The sequence below is a fragment of the Lissotriton vulgaris genome, chromosome 7, assembly GCF_964263255.1.
Source record: "Lissotriton vulgaris chromosome 7, aLisVul1.2, whole genome shotgun sequence".
Taxonomy (NCBI): domain Eukaryota; kingdom Metazoa; phylum Chordata; class Amphibia; order Caudata; family Salamandridae; genus Lissotriton; species Lissotriton vulgaris.
In genome coordinates, this window is record NC_141695.1 from 1,520,000,112 (window position 1) to 1,520,017,174 (window position 17,063).

At 46.4% G+C, this 17,063-nt stretch overlaps 1 protein-coding gene across 1 annotated transcript in view; it reads left to right on the forward strand.

Annotated features, from left to right (window-relative positions):
• The window catches only part of MTCL2 (microtubule crosslinking factor 2), a 579,413-nt gene extending 570,076 nt beyond the window's left edge, over positions 1 to 9,337 (forward strand). Inside the window, exon 11 of the mRNA XM_086932389.1 lies at positions 8,572 to 9,337. Coding sequence (XP_086788515.1) covers positions 8,572 to 8,730 — 159 coding nt within the window. The 3' untranslated portion in view covers positions 8,731 to 9,337. The remainder of the gene's footprint in view (positions 1 to 8,571) is intronic.
• The last annotated feature ends 7,726 nt before the right edge of the window (positions 9,338 to 17,063 follow it).

The following is a 17,063-nucleotide window of genomic DNA, read 5'->3' on the forward strand; positions in this document are numbered from 1 at the left end:
TTCTTGCATGACCACACTCAGGGATATCGGTTGGAATTGTACTAAGGTTTCACCAACCACCCCTTTATTAGCTAGGTCAGTTTTCACAGATTTTTTTCTCCGGCCCAAAGGACTCAGACTTGTTTAAATTTATGGTCAAAGAACTCTGAGATGTTTTCGCGCAGAGTGGTTGACGGGGAGACCTCCCTCTCAACACACTTAGGTTTGAAAAAGGACTGTACCAACTTAAAGATCTCTTTGCTCGATTGTTCTGCCTGCTGGATTGAATCTGCGTAAAACTGTTTTTTTGCCTTTCTAATAGCCTTGTGGAATTTTTTGGATGCTTCCTTAAATCGAGCTTTTTCTGACATGTATTACCTCTTTAGTTTGATGCAGTTCTTTGTAGAATTGCGCAAAGCTGTTGGCGATGTCAGTAGTATCTATAAGAGTGTACCCCTGTGCGTCTTGGATAAGGGGAAGGGGTATGGATAGTGTCGACTGTTTGTAGCTAGATTTGTCGCCCCATTGATATATACAGCTCTGGGATCCCAGCCACATTTGTCTGGCTTCTTCCATTAATAGACTTTGATATTGTTGTTGCGCTAATAGTATGTTCCTGCGTACTGTCAAGGTTTCTTGCTTGCGATTTTTTTTTTTCTAAAGTCGTAATTTGGCCTTCTAACTGTTTAAGTTTGTGCGTGTTACGGTTCCTCTTTGCGGTAGTATAGCTTATGTCTACCCCACATATGGTAGGCTTCAGGGCTTCCAAAAGTACCTCCAACGAGGAGGCAGCACTCATTATTTTAGTAATACTCTTCTACCACTTTAATAATATAGTCCTTATACTTTCGGTTTTGCAGGTGCCATGTCTCCATTGGAATGGACGTCTATGTAAGCCAGTTACAAGTGTTAATGTAATAGAGGAATGGTCAGATAATCCGCGGGGGAGTATGGAGGCATCAGCTATTCTCTGGGTATGACTCCCGGGTATAAATAAATAATCTAGTCGAGAAGATGTGTTGTGAACAGAGGAATGGTATGTGAAGCCTTTGTCATGGAGATGAAGCATCTTCCAGGAACCCAGCCTAGCGTGTTTACCTGAGCTCGTAGTTTAGATTCTCCAGGGTTCGCCCTATTCCCTTAGGGGCGTTCCCGAGCAATGAGCACATGCATAACATCATACCAGTCACCACTCATGATTGTGAGACATTCGGGCAGGAGAGCCTATACATCCATGAAGCCATTGATAAATGTTCGGGATAATGGGGGAGGGGCATATATACTACCCACCACTATGTGTTCTCGATTAATAGATCCATGAACTATAATATATCTCCCATGGGCATCTGTCCAGTGAGCTATATGTGTAAATGATACTCAACCTTGTATTAGTAGGGCCACACCCCTGGAGCCACAAATAAATCCCGCATGGTACACATGGTCATACCCACAGCAGGCAAGACATTGTGTTTTAGTGCCCATGTGATGCATTTCTTGTAGCAGTACTATGTCCGTTCTAGCTCTTTTTGCCTGACGAAGTACAGCGCCCTGTTTTACCTTGTCGAGCATTCCCCTGACATTCCATCTCATAGTATGTAGTTGGGTCTGTGGAGACTCAGTCATCGACATTGACATGTAATGAACGGTGTGTTGTGTGAGTTTGCACAGATGTGTATCTATCTAAGATGTCTAAACATTAAATACAAAAAACATAACATAATCCAACCCCCACCCTAACCCCACCCCACACCTCAATACCTGATAGTGCCCAGAGCAGAGCCCTGCTTGGCAAGAGAAAGAAGAAAGAAGAGAACCTCTGAAAAGGGGCAGAAAGGGGATCCACAGCCTTTGCTGTGCACCATGCCACAAATTTATATTACCTGCAGGTGTATACCAATTTTGTGGAGGGATGCCCAGCTGCCAGAATCACATCACAGACTTTAGGAGGCAAGTCAAAAGGACTCAACTGCCGCCGCTCAATCTCCACGCATGGAGGTGGAGGCTGGACAGGTTCGGGTGGAGGACCGTCCCCTGCTGCTGTGACAGAAGGTCCTCCTGAAGAGGCAGACGAATCAGGGGATCGACTGACATGCTGAGTAGCTGGGGATACCAGTATCTTCGTGCCCAGTCCGTAGCCACAAGGATGACTTGGGCCCGGTCGCGCCTGATCTTCTTCAGCACTCTGGGCAGAAGTGGTATAGGCGGAAAGGCGTACAACAGACCGCAGCTCCACTCGCAACAAAAGCGTCGCCGAGCGAGTGCCGCCTTGGAAATTTCAATACGCAGAACTGATGACATTGCGCGTTCTCTTCGGTGGCGAATAGATCTAACCAAGGCTCTCCCCACTGCTGAAAGAGGCCTTGCTCCACGTCCGAGTTCAGACGCCATTCATGATCCATCATGCACTGACGGCTGAGTTCGTCCACCCTGGCGTTCAGAGAACCTGCCAGGTGTTGAACCACCAAGGTCACGCACTGATGTTCCAGCCATTGCCAGTGGCGCAGAGCCTCCTGACACAGGGTCCACGACCCCACCCCACCCCACCCTGTTTGTTGGAGTACCACGAGGCGGTGGTGTTGTCCGTGAACACCTGCACTACACTCCCCCTAACAGAGGGGAGGAATGCTTTCAGTGCAAGCCATATCGCCCGCAGCTCCAGAAGGTTGATGTGGAGCCGGGACTCCGCCGGAGACCAGAGGCCTCTGATCTCCGCCTCTCCCATGTGGTCCCCCCAGCCCAGGAGGGACACATCCGTCACGACTAAGTGCTCCGGTTGGGGTAGGGAGAGGGATCTGCCGCTGACCAATCGCGGTCCGTGAGCCACCACTGCAACGGTCTCACAGTGCCCTCCGAGCTCAGGACGTGGTCGGACGGGTTGCCCTGATGCTGGGCCCACTGAAACTTCAGGTCCAACTGTAGAGCCCGCATCCGCCACCTGGCGTGATGCACCAGAAGGATTCAGGAGCCCATCAGCCCCAAAAGCCGCAGCGTCAACCTGACCGAGACCCGGGATAAAGGCTGAAAGATCAGAATCAGAGCCTGAATATCCCGAACCCGCTGTTCGGGAGGATAAACCCGAAACCGCGCCGAGCCCGATGAAGAGGAGCTTCTGAGAGGGACGCAGGTGTGACTTCGGCACATTGATAGAGAACCACAGCAGGTGCAGGAGGTCGGCCGTAGTCGGGAGGTGGCTGATGACTGTCTGGGGCGAGCCCGCCTTCAACAACCAGTCATCGAGATAGGGGAAGACTGACACCCCCAATCTGTGCAGATGAGCCGCGACCACCGCCATCACTTTCGTGAACTCCGGAGGGGCGCTTGAAAGGCCAAAGGGGAGCACGCTAAACTGAAAGTGCTTGTGGCCTACCGTGAACCTCAGGTAGCGCCGGTGGGCTGGCAGGACGGGGATGTGAAAATAAGGGCCCTGCAAGTCCAACGCTACCACCCAGTCTCCAGGGTCTATGGCAGCTAAGACCTGAGTCAAAGTCAGCATCTTGAACTTCTCCTTCCGGAGGAAGCCGTTGACGTTCCGCAGGTCCAAGATAGGTGCCCTTTGCCCTTCTTGGGAACCAGAAAGTAGTGGGAATAGCAACCACACCCTACTTCTGGCCCAGGAACGCGATTGATGGCCCCCTTGGCCAAGAGGGCTGTAACTTCCTCTTGCAGAAGTTGCAAGTAATCCCCCGACACGCGGTGGTACTGCGGTGGCATGGCTGGAGGGGTCGCCTCGAAGGGGAGGGAGAACTCTGCCTCCCACTGGTGTCGAATGGGCCTGAAAGCTCGGACTAGGAAGGCTTTGAGGTGGATGCTGCGGGAGTGGATGTGGACTGGCCTCGCTGCTGTCCCCTGGCACCGCCACGGCGGTTACCACGTCCGCCGGCGTGCTGGATGTTAGTCTGTGGCCCGTGGCTGGCAGACGTGAAGGGGCGCCCCTTCCTTGGCCACGAAAGGAGCGAAAAGCAGAAGTTTGCTGGCGCTGGCCCGACAGGGGCAAGGACTTGGCCGTAGCCCTGGAGTCCTTGAAACGCTCAAGCGCATTGTCTGCCTTGTTGCCAAAGAGGCGACGGCCATCAAACAGCAGGTCCATGAGGGAATTCTGGACATCAGCCGAAAAGTTGGCGGACCTTAGCCAGGCGTGGCGGCGACCCGCCACCGTCGTTGCAATGGCCCTGCCTAGCGAGTCCGTAGTATCCAGCCCACAACGAATAGAGTACCGTGCCTCATCTCGCCCCTCCGCAAGGGCTTGGTGAGCTTCACCCGGGCCTCCTCCGGGCAAGCTGGCAGCACGTCCACGACCGTGTCCCACAAAGAGTGGGTATAACGGCCCAAAAGGCAAGCGGTGTTGACCGACCGCAGCCCCCAACTGAGAGGAGAACATCTTCTTTCCGAACTGTTCATACCTTTTGGATTCCCAATCAGGAGGAGCTGTCGGGAATGCAGTCTGGGAGTAAGAGGCCTGGATAACCAGACTCTCGGGGTGAGGTGGGTGGACAGGAACCAAAGGTCGCCCGGGCCGGGCGGTGGCGTCTGGCCACGTTCCTATCTACAGGGGGACCTGTAGGCGGCCCGGACCAAGCGCCCAACAGAACGTCAGTAAGGGCCTCATTGAACGGCAGTAGGGGCTCTGAAGAGCTTGCCTGCGGTTTGATGACCTCAGTGTGGAAGTTAGTCCTCACGGCCGCAACAGGGAGCTCAAGAGCCAAGGCCTTGGCTGCCCTCGTCAACACCATACTGTAGACAGCCCCCTCCTCCGTAGCCACGGTAGGAGGGGAGACAAATCCAGTGCCGAGCGAAGTGTCCAAACTACTGGTCTCCACTAGCTCATCTGCCCAGTCCTGAAATGACTGGCTATCTTGTGCCAGAGGGTCCTCAGACCCCTCCCAATCTCCCTCGTCCTCCATCTCCTGGTAGTGTACAAAAGAAGGGTCCGGATCGTAGAAGAATTGCTCTTCTCTCGGCGTCGCATGCGGATCGAGGGGGGATCAGGTATGATGTCGTCCGGGGACGGCGTCGGGGGCAACACCCTTGGAGTCGGCGCCGGCGGAGGGGTCGTGAGGTCGACCAGTGTCGACCCGGATCCAGAACCGGATCCTGCGGGGCCCTGCGGCGTCGGGACCGAAGTAGTCGACGGCGCTGGGGCCGAAGGTAAGGTAAGGTAAGGAATCTAACACTAACCTGTTTATTTCAGATTTGCAGCACGGGATCTGCCACCTAATGTGAAGGCTGATGGAGTTTGACACCAAGAGATGCTCGTTGACCCGCATATATGTCCCATTTTTTGTGTGGACGCACCGGATATTTAAACATTTTTATACAGATTTATGCAGTGTTTGTGTTAGAGAAAGCAAACATTCATTTATCACAACTGCACTATGTCTTTTGGGGCATGTTTTGTTTGATGTCAATTAGTTAGATTGCGGTTGTGCATCGTCATGGTAGAAGACGCATATGTGCTTCTAATATATCTGCATAATGTCCATTGTAGGCAGGTAAAATACATTACCCTTTACAATGCCAATAGTCTAACTCGAATTTTTTTTAGACGTTTCGAATACAATGCTTTTTATTCCTTCCCTTGAGGGTATCATATGTAAGGTGTTGTCATCCTTGATCTCAAACACGTTACATTCAGTGCTAGTGCAGTGTGAGACAGACTTCACCTACATAATGACAGACCTTGGAAGCTATCATGGCTTTCAGCTGATTGAAACACAGCACTGACACCAACAGTCATCTTCTGTAAGCTTGCAGCTAAGAGACCACTGAACACTAGTTATTTAAGTGCCTCGGGTGTTCCCGGGAGTAGTAGCTAGTCAGTGAACTCAGCTAGTTCTTCTGCAACCTGCAGTCCCTTCAGTTAGCTAGCACAGAAGTAACTTGCACTTGCATCTGTTAGGTTTTTTTCTTCAATTGACCATCCCTTCAGACATTGTCTACTTTATATATGCCATTGACCCTGTAGAGCACTCTCCTGTCTTTCTGCTACGTTTGTGTTATACAAATGACTCATGCGAATATAAATGAATATATTTGTGTAGCATGGAAGATAACCTACTATGTTTTTCTGGTGCTTAGGACGAATGAGAAAGCTGACATTGGAACTGATCCACGTTTTTTCCTAAAGAGTAAGCAATTGGAATAGGATCTAAGGTGTAGAGAGAGCTCATTCCAGAGCTTTGAATCAAAGATCTCCCACCTAGATGGGACTTTTAATTCTAGAGATCATAATCGTGTGTTCTTTAGCTGAGCAGGGAGTGTGAGTCGGCAATAAAGAGTGATGTATGTCCTAATGTCTAAAGGTACTTTGCCTGAAAGAGCCTTCTTGAAAATACAGAAAGCTTCAAAAGCTGAGCACTTCTGTACTAGGAGCTAGTGTAGTTTTTGATGTTGTCCAGAGTTAGGGCTACAGAGAGTAATACAGAGGAAGATTCTGCCTACACTGTTTTAAATCATACGAAGCCTATTTGAGGGATTTTTAGGGAGACCAAGATTGACTGAGTTGCAAGTGTCCACTCTTGAGACAATAAATGATTTACATTGCTTTAACCATGCCTGGAAACCCACACATCATCTTGTGATTGTGGTAATCTCTGATGTCAGTAAGGAAACAACTGTTCATTCATAGATCAATTCGTTTTTTTAATGTGTTATTTCAGGTCACAAGTGACATGACCAGCTTCTATTTGCTTAGTCAGCTTGTCATATTTGCTGACCTTTAATTCCACTCATCTGAGCAAGATACTGAATGGAGGAGGTAGTTTTATATAAGCCAGAGGGGAAGGTAGGGAGAAAGCAGTAAGAAAAAGAAACAGAGGGCGAGACAGACAAATTGGACTGTGAGGCGGAACAGCAAGCCAAAGTGGTTTTACCACATTCAAGCAGAAGTGACTTTTTTCTTGACACATCATGAATCCCTGACCCATAATGCTCATTCAAAGTCTAGTGAGTGAGATTGCTGTTTTTGAACTAAAAATATATTTTTTGTAAATATATCTTAAAATCAAGCTTTCCCGTTCTTTAACAAGGGCAACTTATTAGGTTGGCCATCTTAAGGTCAGTTGTGTACCTAAATCCTGATAAAAGCTTTAATAAAATGCTTTTTATAGTTGGAAAATGACTGCTTGTGTTTAAACCCATGGGTGTGTTATAGAAGCAATGTGGCCAAAATTGGGATGATTGGGTGTACATTTCAGGTGTAAAATAACCCCTTATACTTTGCAATGGGAGGACCCACTGGCAAGGTGGAGTAAAACCTCAGCAACCAGTAGCATCAGGTCAGAGATGTTTACTCTTCTGGGATTAGCCAAGATGTGTTTGGCAGTCTCAAGCCACTGGCTGAAAGAAGCTGATCCAAAGCACACACACTGTAAATTGGAAACAATAGGTCTTGCAGACAGTTGCTTTGTCAAGCCATACTTAACAAGCATTGGCATAGCCAATAGTTCTCGCCTTTAGGACCTTATAAGTGTTTAGCCATGCAACGGTTGATCCAAGGATATTGTGCTGCATAACTAAATACGTATAAGGTCCCAAAAGTGAGACCTATTGGCTATGCCAATGCTTGGTTTTATGTAGTGTTTAATCTTATTGTTAACGTTGGTCTATTTCAGAACACCCAGTTTTCCCTCTCTCTCTGCTTTACGTTTCACAGGCAGGGGATGTGAGTTGCCTAGAAACACAACTTCAATTATGTGCGGGCCTAGGATTAGAAATCGGTTTTCAGAACCAATAGACAAATAAGTAGGCAGACACTAGACCACTCTTCTGCCCACTATGAACGGCAGAAATCCCACAATAAGGGACCCCAAGGCTGGTGCAGTGATTTTTGTCAAAGAATAACAGTACAACCCTGTGTATGTCATTCACAGTGTTGAGTCAAAGGCTGCACCTGTTGATATGTATACTCTTAGTGAGGAATTTAAACTTTTAGCTGCACAATTACAAGCGGAAGAGCTGGGTGATGCCATTATCTAAGATGGCGGCTCCGTGAATTCGATGTCAGACTCTTCCCGCCATGTACAATCAGGCACATTCATCTTTAAGACCGGCCGAGTTGGTGATTTCTAGATTTCACTTGCGCCTTTCCAAGAGGTCCCTCCTAAGCAGCGCTTGCGCGCTGCGTAGGCGAGACCAAAAAATCACTTAGTGACAAAGAGCCTTGTCCATATGGGATGCATGCTATTGAACAAGACGAATTAGCATGTACAGCTCTGCATAAAAAAATTACAAGTCATGTTTTGAAGATGTATTTTGTGTTGAATGTGTACTCTGCTCTTGTTTCTCCTGGTTGAATGACTTCAGCACCCTGTACAGTACACATTATACACTCCAATGTTTGAAGGGCACGATTTTACCTAATTTCAAATGTGTTGCATCTAATTAACCTTTCGCTTGTGGTGAGTCCCTGTATCACACCACTCGTGGATTGTTAAGAGCTGGGTTTTTACATGGAAGATCAGTAGGGCTTGAGTGTGTGTATGTCTGTTTTGAAGTGCTGGATTTGATTTGTAGTGTGCTGTTTACGCTGGCGTAGTTTGCAAACTTTCCTCTCTAAGTTTGTCTATGTGTTAACATCCTTTCTTTTACCCACAGGAAGCAGCCTGCAACTGTAGCTCTCAGTCACTCACCTCTTGCGTTGCTCGACCTTCTCGATCGACTGGGCGTCAATCTCCTGCCAAGTGCAAGTATCACCCCTCTGATCAGGCTCAGTCAGCGAATGAGCCTCTGCTGAATGTGCACCAGTATTTGTAAACAGCCTCCGACACTCCCAGGGAGGCTTCTACGCACCCTTTTGAGATCTGCCAAATTTACGGAAGGTGACCAGGACCAAGTATCGTGACTGAATTTCCCTTACTTGCGTGCATAAACCTGTGGGTATTCATGCATTGCAAAAGGATTACTATGCTCCCCTATAAGTCTAAAGGAGTCGCCAACTCTAATAATCAGAAGTCATGGGGTGTTTAACTGTTAGCTGTCCTTTTTTTAGCACGTCACGGAACCTGTTAAAATGATTTTGAGTAATACACGTGTTTGTAATTGTCGTGGGCCATAGTAGAGCTCTTGGACCGGCCTATAAACTCAGTCGTTTAAGGTAGGTGATATGGATGTCTGCTGCATACATCTTAGGGAGGTAAGCACACATGTTGTTGAAAAAACTGTCAAAGTAGCGTGGTTGGAGATGGACAGACATGGCTGATTTGAGGTGAGCGGGACGATAGCAATTGTTACAAAAACCACATTCGCTATTTAAATGTTTGCACATTTTTAGAAAATGTTTGTTGATTTACTTCCTAAAATGAAATCTATCCTCACTCTGCACACTTACAATAAAATACTTTAATGTGTTGTGTAAAAGAAATCGTTCTTAGATGTGTCTGTATACTTCCCTCTGTTTCCACACTCTCTCTTTTACTGTGACTGTAATCTAGAGAAATCCTTACTTGGGCAATATGGACACAAACGTTTTGTAGGGCTTAATGCCCTAATGATCCTTCAAGCGCCATTTACCCCCTCTCTTCCACTCTCCCTCAGTGTGTTGTCTTTCTGTCTGATAAGTTATCTAAAATGTCCTTTCTTTCTAGGGTGGAGGGTTAGTGATGTTTGCAGAGCAGACATGTTTAAGAATAAAGTTGGCTGTGAGACCTGTAATCACACAGAGGGGTGTGTGTCAGAGTTAAGCTTGTGTGCTTCTTTTCTCCCCGGTGTCTGTCCCAATGACCTAGTAAAGACCTGTGTGCTGGTCTCTCTGATCCAGTGTAATTTTACACCTGTTAAACTGTTCTTAATTTCTGATGCAGTGTCCAGCATATTTACCTTTTCTGAATTCTTTGACTAACCAATGCTTTCCAAGTCCACTCTTATGTAGGATTCCCATAGGTTGACCCCAGACATCAGTTGTGTAAATGTAATACAGTTAGTGTCTTGGCATGATAATTTAATTCAGGATCAAACCATGTTATTGAAAGTTTACCATAAGTATAACATATCAGTACCATACTGTCACATAGTTATATTTTGCATTCTTGTTTCTAGCAATAGCAAAATATTACTTGTTTAATTTAAACAAACCAACCTCCTCCCTTCCCCACCGCTACAACCCCTTCCTTGTCTGCAGCTTTAACAGAGCCATATGTGGTCCCTTGTTCATGCTCTGGGGCCTCCTAATCATCAGTAAGGTCTTCCTTGTTGCCTGTGAAAGTCCCAAAACCAAGTAGCTTAGAAAGGGCTAAAAGTTTGACCCAAAAGCCTTCGCTTTCCTCTCTAGAAACCAAGTAACGGTCTTTATTCCCAGCATGTACCAGATTAGCTGTCTCCATCCCTCCACCTCCGAAAGCCTAGTTTTACCATATAATGCTGTGATCTTTTGTCTCACTGTGCACAATGCCAGTGAAATCCGTATAAACCTCAGGGAGTGAAGGAAGAATGTCTGTTTACTGGAGCGCCCCCAAAGGGTGTACATTGGGAACCTAGGTATTGTCAGGCTTCGAGTTGATGGTATCTAAAATAACTGTTCAAAAGGAGTGGAGCTTAAGGCAATGTGGGCTAGCATAACCTCACCATCATCAATCTGACCTATCCAAGTCCCATTTATGAAAATTAGATATTGAACGTGACTAATGTAACATGATTTTTTATCAGGGCAGTGTTATGGGCCTAAGTGAAAAAGTCTCCTTATTCTTCTTCAGAAACACGTACTAACACTTCCACCACCCAACATTTCTGTCCTTTGGAGTATGATTGTTTCATTGGTGTGGTCAGCTTTGAGAGACGTGTAGCTTAATGGTAGAGTACTACACCTGGTGCCTAATGAGGTATTACCAAAACCTCATCATTTAAAAAAGCTGTACTCTCTCTTCATCGAACAATATCCCCTCCCTCACACAGTTATCATCAGCCTTGGCAGCATAACATCTAATGACCATGGTAGGTGAGAAAACAGATTTACCCTTACCAGCACCATTGGTGATTGGAATGTGGGAAGCCCTTGTTCAGTTGAAACCTTATCCCAGACGACTGTAGGTGCCCTGGTGAGTGACATGGGAGGAGGGCAAGTGTAACCCCGTTGGGTCCATTCTAACTATAAGACCTTGCAGATTGGCATTCGTGCCACTGCCTGATCTAGAAACACAACTGTTTCTCAGATTCCTCCCAGGTGTCCTAGTATTCTATCTCTCACAGGGGGCTTGCAAGCCGTTTTGGTACATGCATCATCTTCAAGGCCAAATGACTCAATCAAAGGGCCCTTCAGAATTGCACAAGGAGTGTGGTTGCCATCTGAAGAGGTAGGGTCCGAAACAGGAAAAGCAACCTGAGAGTGTAGGTCTTTCCATATGAATCTAAGGGGTGAGAGATAATTTCCTCGCAGGGCATCTTTTACCTTAGGGGCAATTTGTATGCCCAAATACGTTAACGAATCCTTTGTTAGGTAAAAGGACTTCAATATTTAAATGTTTCCATCTGGTCTCATGTCAGTGTCACATAAAGTTAACCTTGAGAACTCTCCACATTGTTTAATCTGCTCCAAAAAAAGAGGGGGAAGCAGAGCTCCCAGTCTGCACTAATGTGAGCAGTAAACTATCAGTGTGCATTCCTAGTTTGATGACATTACCACCCATTTAGATAACTTTGATGTCATAATTACAACAAATGTGTTTTGTAAAGGGCTTCATCACCAAGAGGAACAAAAGTAGGGGAGGGGAGCAGCCCTCTTAGGTTCCTCGAGCAATCAAAAAAGGAGGGTGAAAAGCCTCCATTTATTTGATTTGATTTTGGTGCAGTTTTATATTACACAACTTGCTTGCCCAAGGGCATAAGAACTCTTTACATAAGGCATAAGCAGATTAAATGATTTGCCAAGAATCACAGTATATGTGGCAGTCACCGGGACTTGAACGTGGATCCCCAGTTCCAAAGTCGGCAGTTTTGGCATTGGCCAGATCACCATTTACCCTAACTAGTCCTGATAAAGTTTGGTAATCTACTATGGTCCAGTCCATGTACCTGGGACCCAAACTAAATGTTCCCTGCTTGTCATTCATGAAGTTACAGTTGACCGGGTAAGATAACATTTACGCATCTAATTAAATCATAATGACCTGTTTGCAGGACTTGCTTGTATATTCAAGCCCAGGTAAGAACTTTTTGGTGTTATCATTATCCTGTGTCCCAAACATAAACTTGGATTGGTCTGGGTCAACCAAGCGCCCGATCATTGAGACCAATTTTGCTGCATGAATTCAAGTACGCATCTTAGCAATGTGGTTAAGAAGTAAGATTTCTCTATATGAGCTACAGAGAGCAGGTTTGGGGAACACTGTGAGTGCCGATTTTGCCGTGGAGGTGGATACGTCATCCGCTTCCAGGAAGGAGTTAAAAAGGCTAGTTAATTTTGGAGCTAGGGCTGAGTAGACAGTGTTATGAATATGGTGCTATAGCCATTCGGGCCCAGTGCTTTGCTCGATTTGTGGTGGGTTATACTGGAGATCTTATTTACTTTGATTGGTTACTCAAGCAAAACTGCCTTAATGGAAATGAGTTTCTGCACTTGCATATCTAGCAGATATGCTCAGACGTTCTTTTACAAGAACCTTTCTGTTATACAGGCATTCGTAAAATTCTCTATAAGACTTGGGGATGTCCTTTTTGGCGTAAGGATTCTACCTGTCTTATCTTTGATTTCAACTATCATTTCAGACATCTTTTTACCACTCACCCTGGAGGCTTACCACCCCCTGCATAAAAGCATTGCTTAATGCAGACCATAGCTTATTCTACCATGTCTATATCTAGACCTGGGCCTGCAGTGCGATTGATCTACCTCTCAGTTAAGTGGATCCATTATTTATACTTGACATTCACATTCCCCCCGTTGTGCTAGAATAGTGTGGCAAAGGAAGACCAAATCATGTTGCAGCATTGACTAAATAATGTGGCAAAGAAAAACAAAAGATTCACCACTTTTTTATATCTGTATTATTCACTCCATGACATTAGTTCCAGTTTTTAAGACTTGAATACAGCAATCACCAGCTAACTTTTTCAAAGCGTTTCCAACTTCACTGTGCCTCATGTGGTCCTTTTTTATGTAACAATTGGCCTGTTTGAGATTGAAACATCCTTTGTTTGCCACGGCCACAGAATTGCATGATCCCTCTGACTCTAATTACCCATCAGAGTCTCAAGATTGTAAAACATAAGCAACAAAAGCAGGCCTCCTGTTTCCAGATGCAAACGTTCACATCGCTTTTAGGTTGTTTCAGCAGTTATACACAGCCTCACAACCGCAAATGCCCTGTGCTTCCTTACAAAAGAAAGGTGCTTGAAAAAGATAATCTCTGTGTACTTAACTATGCAGAAGATCTACAACAGTAGGCTTTGCGCTGTACACTGAGTATCACAATAATTAGCAGTGTCTAGATCAAACACTTGTCAGAATGGCATCACTCCTTTCTGATATTTCCTGAAGTCCATCACTAGGCGATAGGGCAGTGGAAAGTAATATAAAGGTTAGTGTCTTCTTAGTGCAGGGCGAAAGCAATCTAGAAGGGCTTCACATTATACCATTTGCATCATGTCATAAAGAGTATGTGTGAGAAGCTGGCTTCGTATATGGTGCACACTTATGTAAGTGGGCACCTTCATTAATCCAGACAACCTTTATGTTGATTTTAGTGGTCTTAAGACAACCTTAGAACGCTCTCTAAGTGGTAGCTGTGGAGAGCAGCCTTCATGCTTAGTCCAGAAGGAGTGGAAAGCAGCTTTTTTTCAACCAGAACATAATATTATTGGTATAACTTCAGTGAAAAATAACCAATCAGTGTATTTATAAAAAATATGTATTTATTATAACACGCTAGCTAACACATACAAATATCTCCTACCTGAAGATATAAACAAAACACATAATACTTTGCAATATAAACAGGTAAGTACTGTAGGAAAGTAGGATCTGCTTCTTAAGGTTACCACCACCTATTTCTTGATGTTGCACTGTTTTGACTAGTCTGACTGGGATCCTGCTAATCAGGACCCCAGTCTATCTGCTTTCTCCTTAAAATGTCATGTCATGTAATTTGGTACACTCCAGATTGGATGCCCCAGAGGCCTCCCCTTCGGCTGAAGCATGTATTATGCCACCCATGAGAGGCCATGCAAAATGGAACTACGGGTCTGCCACTGCAGCCTGTGTAAGCTGGTGCTTGCACCACTTACTTTAGATATATGTTCACTGTATCATACGTCACTACACTTAAAACTTATAAGTCACCCCTATAGCAGGCCTTAACAATCCCAAAGGCAGGGTGCTTAGTTTTACGTGAGAGGGTGCCCCTGCATGAGCAGAGCTCCTCTGCAGCTTTCGAGGACCATTCTTCCGGGTTGTCTGTGATTCAGCCAGACATATAGGTAGATGCGCATTATAACCTCATGGTAAATGCTATGAAAACGGCTAAAACAAAACATGTCGTGTTTGGGATCAAACACCTTGGAATCATACCTCCACAGCGGTACCCGGTATGGAATGTATGAGGCCACCCTTCTGAAGCGAGCAGAGGAAGGCAGCCCAATAGGCATCCTGTCACAGGGAGGTGTGACAACCTCACAGACAGGATTTAGTGTATTGGGGCTGTGTGGGTGCGCTTCCAAAGTACTTAAAAGTCTGCACCTGGGGCACATTTGGTGTCCCTGTGCATAGTCCAGCTCAAACCAGTCTTGGAGACGATGGCTCCTGCTCTGGCACGAAACTGGACAAAGGACATGGGAGTAACCTCCCCTCTGTCCTGACCCTCCCCTAGGAGGGTCCCTGAATCTGTCCAACCCTCTCCCGTGGGTACATAAGGGCTTACCTGGCTGTAAGACTTTAGATTTTACATGGACAAGATTCTGCAACAAGAAAACACTGACCTTTGACCGTCTGGACACTCTGCACTTCGTCTGGGCCCGACTTAGTCTACTTCTCCCTCCAAAGCATCATCTGTGCCCTTGCATCGTACAGGCTCGATGCAGGACCTGTGGAGCACTAAGAACAACTGAAGAATCTCCATTGGGGTGAATGAGTCACTCCCCTGCATTTGCAGGCACCGTAACGCAACTGACCCGATTGCTGATCCTGAGCTCCTGCGGACTTCAACAGCTCCAGCAACACAGGAGGTGGGTTCTGAATTTCCTTGAGGTCAAGCTGCCCTCTCACAGAGTTTGAGGACAGTATCCCTTGAGGGGACTGCATAACCTGAACCCCTGTGCACCGCATACTTTTGCAAGTGCATATGCTTGTTGGCGAATCCCGAGCTTTGCACTGGACTCCGTGTAGTCCTGACCCTGAGCTGTATATTTCCACCAAAGAAATCTGACCTCCTCGCACCAAATTCTCCGTGGGCTGGTACTTTGTGATCTTGCTCGAGGTCCCCTTGTTACTCCTGGTCATTCGACCAGTGGGTACTCTTGAAGGTCATCTTGATTTCTATTCAGCTGTCCAGGTTGCTCCAAACATGCCCTGACTTTCCATTGCTTGGTGACTTCCTTGGACCTTGCTGGTCCACACCGTAACCTGCTTGACCTTCCTGCGTGGGTTGCTGTTGCCAAGGCTTGTTGTTGCTCCCGCCGGACACTGACCCCTCAGCACTCGACATGCTTTGTGGGACAGCTCGTGTCTGGCTCCTGGTTGTCCTCGACTTTTCCTGGGCCTCGTGGCTGCAGAGTCAAGCACCCCATCTTCGCACCCGAAGCACCTAACATCGGTGGGCATTCGTCTACCGAGCCCCTGGCCACCCTGAAGTAACCCAGACTCTGTCCCCTCTGCTTTCAGGTTCTTTCAGGTTTTGTCTCCCCCTGGAGCCCACTGTGTATTCTGCTACTTACAACTGTTTCTTTGCTAGAATATTATGTGCTTTGTGTTGTATCCTCGTGTAGAGGTTACTAGAGAGTGTTTTATAAATAAATACATAATTTTATAACTACTGTTTGGTTCTCCTTTCATTTAGTTGGTACTAAAGGTGATATTCTGGTAAAACAAGCTGCTTTGCATTCCTTACAATTTAAGCCTGAAGGCTGCTCTCCACAGCTAACACTAGGATAGCAGCTTTTTAAAGGTTATCTTTGACCTCATACATCATACAGGTTGTTTGGACTGGTGCATGGTGCCCACTTTAATTGGTGGACAGCATATACAAGCCAACTTCTCACAAGTACATCGAATACACAGTGGTCGTCAGAGGGAGACAAAAACCATATATTAAAATAGTGGTATGCGAACCACGACTCAAGTCAAGACTATAACCAGAAGACGTAGAAGTGCCGGGGACCCAAGCTACCACCCGAGGTAAGTAACCAGGAACCCCCAAAAAGGCATCTGCAAAGTGGGAACACGACCGCAGCCTCAAGTCAATGGGTAAGTCGCCGTCACAATTTTAAAGAGGAAGGACCCTTCCCAGTGGACCCTGAAGAAACCCAGAGGAAGACAAGGTTGGAGAGCCACCATACCCATGGATACCCCAGCAACCACAATACCTACACCAGGGAAGCCGGGTGCATAGATGTGAAGTGGCGTTGGAAACTGCTGTTGAACGCAATGGAGGACTTCAGGAAGATGCAGCTGCTGGAGAAAGTGAAAGTGTCTGGTAGAACCCAAAAGTGGATTTAAGATGAGAAGTACCTGCAAGCAGAGGGGACAGAGTTTATGCCACTTGGGAGTTATCAGGACACCCGTAAGACGGAGGCCCACCGAAGTTGAGTGTTGAAGGAGAGTTGACGATGACCTTGGAGCTGCAGCTGTGCGGATCAGGCAAAGATGTGGAAGACCAGGAGCCGTTCACGAGTTGTCCCACATTGAATGTCGAAAGTTGAGGAGTCGATGTGTTATGTGGGAATCTAGGATCCCAGTGAAATTTTCCCGATTCATGCCCATATATAGGTATAATTCACCCAATCCTTATATAGGTATAAGGAATCATTACCTTATTTAGTCTTAGCCTGTGCAGCCCAAATACGGCATGGCTACTTCCGCTAAACTCCGAGAATCCACAACGATTTCTTGGAAAAACCAGCCTTCAGCAGTCAGGTACCTCCCCCTGCTTGAATACTAATTTATC